This window comes from Nematolebias whitei, chromosome 19 (assembly GCF_014905685.2).
Source record: "Nematolebias whitei isolate Nwh7 chromosome 19, NemWhi1, whole genome shotgun sequence".
Taxonomy (NCBI): domain Eukaryota; kingdom Metazoa; phylum Chordata; class Actinopteri; order Cyprinodontiformes; family Rivulidae; genus Nematolebias; species Nematolebias whitei.
Window position 1 is genome coordinate 40,901,956 of NC_056516.1, and position 8,540 is coordinate 40,910,495.

The following is an 8,540-nucleotide window of genomic DNA, read 5'->3' on the forward strand; positions in this document are numbered from 1 at the left end:
AGAGCATTCCTATTTCTAAACTGGAGAAACTGGTCTCCTCTGTCCCCCGACGTCTGTTGAGTGTTGTAAGAAGAAGGGGGGATGCCACACAGTGGTAAAAATGGACTTGTCCCAACTTTTTTGGGATTTGTTGACGCCATGAAATTTGGAAACAAAAGCTTTTTCCCTTAAAATGATACATTCTCTCAGTTTAAACTTTGATTTGTGATTTGTGTTCTATTCTGAATAAAATATTAGATGTTGGCACCTCCACATCATTGCATTCAGTTTTTATTCACAACTTGTTTAGTGTCCAAACTTTTTTTGAATCCGGTTTGTACTAAAATCATACTAAAAATATTACTAAAATACTAAAATCGTACTAACAATACTACTAAAATCATAATAAAAATACTACTAAAGTACTAAAATCATTCCCTCCCTGGGCTGCCACCTTATCGTGGTGAAGGGGTTTGAGTGTCCCAATGACCCTAGGAGCTATGCTGTCAGGGGCTTTACGCCCCTAGTAGGGTCACCCAAGGCACACAGGTCCTAGGTGAGGGACCAGACAAAGTGCAGCCCAAACACCCCTATGATGAGTAAAAGAAATTAACTTGATGTTCCCTCGCCCAGACGTGGGTCACCGGGGCCCCACTCTGGAGCCAGGCCTGCAGGTGGGGCACGCGGGCAAGCATCTGGTGGCCGAGCTTTTACCCATGGAGCTCGGCCGGGCACAGCCCGAAGAGGAGATGTGCGTCTCCCTTCCAATGGGCTCACCACCTGTGGGAGGGGCCAAAGGGGTCGGGTGCAATCTGGGATGGGTGGTGGCCGAGGGCGGGGACCCTGATGGTCGATCCTCGGCTACAGAAGCTGGCTACTGGGACATGGAATGTCACCTCACTGGTGGGGAAGGAGCCTGAGCTGGTATGTGAGGTTAAGAGGTTCCGGCTAGAAATAGTCAGACTCACCTCTATGCATGGCTCTGGCTCTGGAACCAGTTTCCTTGAGAGGGGTAGGACACTCTTCCATTCTGGAGTTGCCCCTGGTGAGAGGCGCCGAGCAGGAGTGGGCATAATTATCGCCCCCATCTTGGTGCCTCTGTGTGGGTGTTCACCCTGGTGTATGAGAGGGTGGCCTCTCATACACCTCCCGAGTGGTGTTCTGTTGTTGGACTTCTTTGTTTGTCATAGATTGTCCATAACGAATGCCATGTCCAAGCATAAGGGTGTCCATATGTGCTCTTGGCACAAGGACACCCTAGGCCATAGTTCGATGATCGAATTTGTCATCGTCTCATCTGATCTGCGGCTACATCTCTTGGACACTCGGGTGAAGAGAGGGGCGGAGCTGTCCACTGATCACTACCTGGTGGTGAGTTGGCTCCGATGGTGGGGGAGGATGCTGGTCAGACCTGGCAGACCCAAACGTATAGTGAGGGTTTGCTAGGAACATCTGGCAGTCTTCTGTGAGATGGAGCTTTAACTCACATCTCCAGGAGAACTTCAAACATGTTCCGGGGGAGGTCGGGGACATTGAGTCCGAGTGGGCCATGTTCCGTGCCTCTATTGTCAAGGTGGCTTACCAGAGCTGCGGCCTCAAGGTTGTCGGTGCCTGTCGCGACTGCAATTCTCGAACCCGGTGGTGGACACAGTTGGTGAGGGATTATGTCAGGCTGAAGAAGGAGTCCTATCGGGCCTTTTTGGCCTGTGGTACCCCGGAAGCAGCTGATGGGTACCGGCAGTCCAAGCGACATGCGGCTTGGGTGGTCGCTGAGGCAAAATTTCGGGCATGGGAGGAGTTCGGAGAGGCCATGGGGAATGACTTACGCACGGCTTCGAGGAGATTCTGGTCAACCATCCGACGTCTCGAGGGGGAAAGCGGTATACCACCAACACTGTTTATAGTTGGGGGTGGTGTGCTTCTGACCTCAACTTAGGACATGGTCGGTGGGCAGAATACTTTGAAGACCTCCTCAATCCCACCGGCACGTCTTCCACTGAGGAAGCGGAGCCTGGGGACTCTGGGTTGGGCCCTCCAATCTCTGTTGCTGAGGTCACCGAGGTGGTTAAAAAGCTCCTTGGTGGCAGGGCCCCAGGGGTGGATGAGATTTGCCCAGAATTCCTTAAGGCTCTGGGTGTTGTAGGGTTGTGTTAGCTTACGTGACTCTGCAATATTGCATGGACATTGGGGGAAGTTCCCCTGGATTGGCAGACCGGGGTGGTGGTCTCCCTATTGAAAAAGGGGGACCGTAGAGTGTGTTCCAACTACAGGGGGATCACGCTCTTAAGCCTCCCTGGTAAGGTCTATTCGGGGGTTCTGGAGAGGAGGGTCTGTCGCATAGTTGAACTTCGGATTCAGGAGGAGCAGTGTGGTTTTCATCCTACTTGCGGAACACTGGACCAGCACTACACTCTCAGCAGGGTCCTAGAGGGTGCGTGGGAGTTTGCCCAACCGGTCTACATGTGCTTTGTGGACTTGGAGAAGGCGTTCGACTGCGTCCCTCGGGGAACCATATGGGGGGTACTCTGGGAGTATGGTGTACCGGGCCCTTTGATACGGGCTGTTAAGTCCCTGTATGACCGGTGTCAGAGCTTGGTCCACATTGCCGGCAGTATGTCGGGCTTGTTCCTGTTGAGAGTTGGAGTCCGCCAAGGTTGCCCTTTGTCACCGATTCTGTTCATAACTTTTATGGACAGAATATCTAAGCGCAGCCATGGTATTGAGGGGATCCATTTTGGTGGCCTTAGGATTGTGTTTCTGCTTTTTGTAGATGATGTGGTCCTATTGGCTTCATCAGATCGTGATCTACAGCTTTCGCTGGAGCGGTTTGCAGCAGAGTGCGACACGGCCGCGATGAAGATCAGTCCCTCCAAATTTGAGGCCATGGTCTTGATCCAGAAAAGGCTAGAGTGCCCTCTCCGGGTCAGGGAGGAGGTCCTGCCCCAAGTGGAGGAGTTCAAGTATTTTGGGGTCTTGTTCATGAATGAGGGAAAAATGGAACGTGAGATCGATAGGCGGATAGGTTCAGCGTCTGCAGTGAATCGAGCACTGTACAGGCCTGTTGTGGTGAAGAGAGAGCTGAGTCAATAGGTGAAGCTCTCAATTTACCGATCGATCTATGTTCCTACCCTCATATATGGTCATGAGCTTTGGGTTGTGACCCAAAGAACGAGATCTAGGATATAAGCGGCCGAAATGAGTTTTCTCCGCAGGGTGTCTGGGCTCTCCCTTAGAGACAGGGTGAGAAGCTCGATCATCCAGGAGGACTCAGAGTAGAGCCGCTGCTTCTCCACGTCGAGAGGAGCCAGTTGAGGTGGCTTGGGCATCTGTTTAGGATGCCTTCTGGACGCCTCCCTGGTGAGGTGTTCCGGACAAGTCCCACCGGAAGGAGGCCCAGAGGAAGACCCAGGACACGCTGGAGGGACTATGTTTCCTGGCTGGCCTGGGAACGCCTCGGGATTCCCCCGGAAGAGCTGGCCCAAGTGGCTGGGGAGAGGGAAGTCTGGGCCTCCCTACTTAGGCTGCTACCCCCGTGACCCGACCCCAGATAAGCGGAAGAAAATGGATGGATGGATGGATGGATGGATGCAAAATTTGCTTTCATCCGAACAAAGTACTTTGGACCACTGAGCAACAGTCCAGTGCTGCTTCTCTGTAGCCCAGGTCAGGCACTTCTGCCGCTGTTTCTGGTTCAAAAGTGGCTTGACCTGGGGAATGCGGCACCTGTAGCCCATTTCTTGCACACGCTTGTGCACGGTGGCTCTGGATGTTTCTACTCCAGACTCATTCCACTGCTTCCACAGGTCCACCAAGGTCTGGAATCGGCCCTTCTCCACAATCCTCCTCAGGGTCCGGTCACCTCTTCTTGTTGTGCACCGTTTTCTGCCACACTTTTCCCTTCCCACAGACTTCCCACTGAGGTGCCTTGATACAGCACTCTGGGAACAGCCTATTTGTTCAGCAATTTCTTTCTGTGTCTTACCCTCTTGCTTGAGGATGTCAATGATGGCCTTCTGGACAGCAGTCAGGTCAGCAGTCTTACCCATGATTGCGGTTTTGAGTAATGAACAAGGCTGGGAGTTTTTAAAAGCCTCAGGAATCTTTTGCAGGTGTTTAGAGTTACGGCGTTGATTCAGATGGTTAGGTTAATAGCTTGTTTAGAGAACCTTTTCATGATATGCTAATTTTTTGGGACAGGCATTTTGGGTTTTCATGAGCTGTATGCCATAATCATCAGTATTAAAACAATTAAAGACCTGAAATATTTCAGTTGGTGTGCAATGAATCTGAAATATATGAAACTTTCATTTTTATCATTACATTATGGAAAATAATGACCTTTATCACAATATGCTATTTTTTGAGAAGGATCTGTAAATTATGTTTCTCATGAAGCTTGAGGACAATAAGGTGTGGGGGTTTTAAAGACATTTCAACTTTAATGCGCCTGAATACACACAGTCTCTTACACCTGTAGCGTCTTATAACATCACAGTTACTGCTAAGAGAACATGCTACAGACGTAGCGCTCCTCTCCTCCTAACATGAATAAATGTTGATGATCAACCCCTGGTCAACAACTAACCGCACTAAGCTGCTAAACTGGCGAGCGAGGAACACAGGTACCTCCACCTCCTTCACCTGTGTGCGTTTTCTACCGAGGCAAGAGGTAGGAAGAGACGGTGGAGAGTTGGAGGTAATCAGGAAAACCTGGAGTGGAGTTTTAGTAGTTTGAGTATTCTCCTATTAATCAAGTGGAATGGATTTGTTCACAAAGAAAGAGAAATTGCGCCGCCTGAACTAATGTTTTATAGTAAGGGGGGGGGGGGTCCAAATGAACGTTTTTTTAAAGTGGGGGGGACTTGTCCCCTTCACATATAATGGTTGCGATGCCTATGGTTTGTAGTCAGAGAAAACTGCATCCCCAATTTCTAACTCAGAAACAAATAAACCAAAGGTTAATACTAAATCCAGTGTGTGGCCATGCTGGTGAGTTGGTCCTGCAACATTCTGTACAAAGTTCAGAGACTGGATCAGATCTAGAAAGTCCTGAGTCAGCGGCTTTTCAGGGCAAAAGACATATATATTGAAATCACCCAGAATCAAAACCCAATCATATCTGAGCAGAATCCAAGTTAAACTTTCAGAGAGTTCAGCTCTGAAGTCCTTATTATATTTGGGTGGCCTGTATAACACAGCAGAAAAAACAGGATTTGAACGGCCCACCTCAAAACACAGCAGTTCGAAGCTCAAAAAAATTAGCTGGTATCTGTACCAGTTTGCAGTTCCATCGTTTTTTGAAAATAGTTAGTAATCCACCACCTTTGCCTGATGTTCTCGGAGCATTAAAATAAGAAAAGTCCGGTGGTAAAATTTCAGACGGGGCCATGAACTCACCACAGGAGAGCCACGTCTCAGTCACGCAGAAGAAGTCCAGACCGGTGGAGGAGAAAAAGTCCTTCAAGATGAACGTTTTATTAGCCAGAGATCTGGCGTTTATCAGTGCAATCCTTGTTGGAATCACAGCAGGAGAAGTTGTCCATGAAGTTAAGACCAGCTGTCTCGGATTTGTGGAGTTCAACCCACGACTCCAATGACCGGAAGCCCAGCTGCAGCGAACAAATCTGCTGTGGATGCGCGACCCGACCTGTGGGACCGGGAAGGACTCAGGTGGATTGGCGCAGCGCCAGGACAGGTGATTTAAGATGTGGTCCTCGGTTGAAGAGGAAGCCGCAGCAGCAGCCCGGCAGGCTTTGATCCTCACAAGACGGCCGGCCCGTTTTCCACGGCGCCTGGAGCGATGTCTTCGAGCGGGCAGGATACCACGGCGGAGGTAAACAGGAACGTCTTCAAGCAGAGGTGGGGGTCCAAGAGGGGGTCCAGAGTTATGATCATTATGATCAAACAAAGCGAGACTGGTGGCAGATAGCCAGAGATTTAGGAGTTGATGACGTTCATAAACCAGCATGATGACATCAGGGTGCAGAGACTGTAGTCTGGCAGTGGTTAAAATGATGATGTCATCAGCCTGTGACGCTTCAGTAGTTGGAGGGATGTAAACACAGAGGATTATGGCGTGTGGAAACTCACGTGGGAGATATGGTCTGAGACCGATTGCCAGCAGTTCATTGTCCAGGCAGCAGACATGCTCCTTCACCGTGATGATTTGGGAGTTGCACCATTTGTTGTTAACATATATCACGACCCCCCCCCCCCCCCCCCTGGCTGCTCTCTCTTCTAACTGGAGTTCATAAAAGGGAGCACATCATCCCGACTCTGGCTTCACTCCACTGCCTACCTGTTCATTTTAAGATTCTTTAATTTGTTTTTAAAAGATTAAATGGTCTTTTTTCATTCAAACTTTATTTCTGCAGGTTAATCCCATTGAGCCTCGAGGACTCATTTTCAAGAGAGACCTGATTTTAACAAAGAATGATGACAACGTAGACAATCATAAAAAAATAAGATAAGACAAGATAAAACTTTATTGTCCACCAGGGTGGAAATTTTCCTTCGGCTCTCCAACCATGGAATGAAAGGCATTCATACAATCAAAAATATTTTGCGTACCATAGGTAGATGTTATCATTTTGTTTGGTTAAGAATGGTTATTGCACTCAGAATAAATGACTTCTTATATATATTCTTCGTTGCCAGAGGGATCCTATAACGTCTTCCTGAGCTCGGAGGTTCAAACTGACAAAAAGAGGATGGATGCTATCTACTAAAACATTTCTTGCCGTCTTCCTTGTTTTTTTCTGTAAACAGTTGAGACAGAGCTTTTTGTGGTTTCCCCACTATTTTACCTGCCATTGAAACAATTCTTAAAAGTTTCTTAAAATAATGCAAATTGAGAAGAACAAATAAAATGTAATGACATTGAAAAAGTAAAAAAAACAGCTAAGTTGTAAAGTAATGTAGAATACTAAAAACATTAAAGACTTTGTCTTTAATGTCACCAAAGTCATCAGAGAAATAAAGTCTTGCTCCATCCTACTTTGTACCTCTCTGAGCTGCTTCACCCATACTCCTGCTCGGTGCCTCAGATCAGCTGATCAGCTGCTCCTGGAGGTGCCGAGGTCTAAATGGAGGCTCAGAGGAGACGGAGCTTTTTCTGTTGCTGCTCCAAGACTGTGGAACGATCTCCCTCTTCCCATCATTGAGCTCCTTCACTGTCCAGTTTTAAAACTCTTTTAAAAACACATTTTTACTCCCTGGTTTTTAGCACACACTGGATTTGTTCTGCATTGTTTTTATTGATCTTAATGTTTTAACAACTGTTTTATTTTTATGTGTTTAAATGTTCTTGATTTTATATGTACAGCACTTAAGTGGTTGTTTTAAAGGGCTTTATAGATAAATTATTATTATTATTTAACCATCTGATGTATGGGGAGTGTTTCCAACTGAGTGGGCCGGCTCAGCTGGAGCCCCTCCCCCTCTCAGAATGAACCATGCATGTGCACAGCTGCTGCTGATCCCGCTCTCACTGACAGACCTCCCGCACCATATCCGACCTCTGCATCTAAAATCTATCTTTTATCTCAACGTTTGTTAAAAGTTGTCTAACCATGTTCTGTTTCAGGGAGCAGCTGTGACCTGGAGCTGCTGCAGTCCACGGATGCTCTAACAGACAGAACCAGAACTTGGGGTTTGGCCTCTTTGACTGAAAATGTCCATCTCATCACTCTGAAGGAGAACTTTCACAGCTGAGGAGAACAGCAGCCACTCCACAGCTTCATTCATGGCACATTTAGACTTTCTGGTTTTCAAATTAAAACACAAAACCCGATAAAATTCACATATCTCACCTTATTCCTGGTGCTTTTACTGTCGAAACGTTTCTCCAAGAAACTTCTGGTCCGACACCAGAAATATCAGCAATAGAACGGACTGTGGTTTTTTTTGTAAGTTATTTGATTTCAGTTTATCAAAGCAAACATTTTTGTTTAAACATAAAATTTACTAAAATGTCCTACCTGGGTTCAGGTCCAGCTGTGCTGTTTGCAGCTGCACGAACAACCAGACCAAGCTAAGGCTACAGCAATAGTGTTTGAACACGGACCCAAAACAACAAAAAAAGGATTGTTCCTGTGAAGCAGTATAATTTACATTTCCTACCTACAGATGAGGAGTTAAGAAGAATGTGGCTGAAAAATCTGAATTTCAAGAAACCATCCAAAACACTGCATGTGTGCTCATTTCATTTGGTAAACAAACAGCCGACGGGTACTTCTTATTCTGCCTAGAAAAAAGAAAAAGACATTACAGAAGAACCAAAAGTAAGAGCCACTGATTGTGCTTTCTGTGAAGTGAGTAGGCCAATAAACTGTTGTGACTGTGCAGATAATACAGGTGCTGGTCATAAAATTAGAATATCATAAAAAAGTTTATTTATTTCAGTAATTCCTTTCAAAAAGTGAAACTGGTACATTATATTAATTCATTACACAGACTGATATACACTGCATTGCCAAAAGTATTCGCTTACCCATCCAAATTATTGGAATCGGGTATTCCAATCACTTCCATGGCCACAGGTGTATAAAATGAAGCACCTA

General features: G+C 46.7%; 1 protein-coding gene across 1 annotated transcript in view; it reads left to right on the plus strand.

Annotated features, from left to right (window-relative positions):
- The window catches only part of LOC119425327 (probable thiopurine S-methyltransferase), a 62,020-nt gene extending 54,324 nt beyond the window's left edge, over positions 1–7,696 (plus strand). Inside the window, exon 9 of the mRNA XM_037692847.1 lies at positions 7,565–7,696. Coding sequence (XP_037548775.1) covers positions 7,565–7,692 — 128 coding nt within the window. The 3' untranslated portion in view covers positions 7,693–7,696. The remainder of the gene's footprint in view (positions 1–7,564) is intronic.
- Positions 7,697–8,540: the final 844 nt, after the last annotated feature.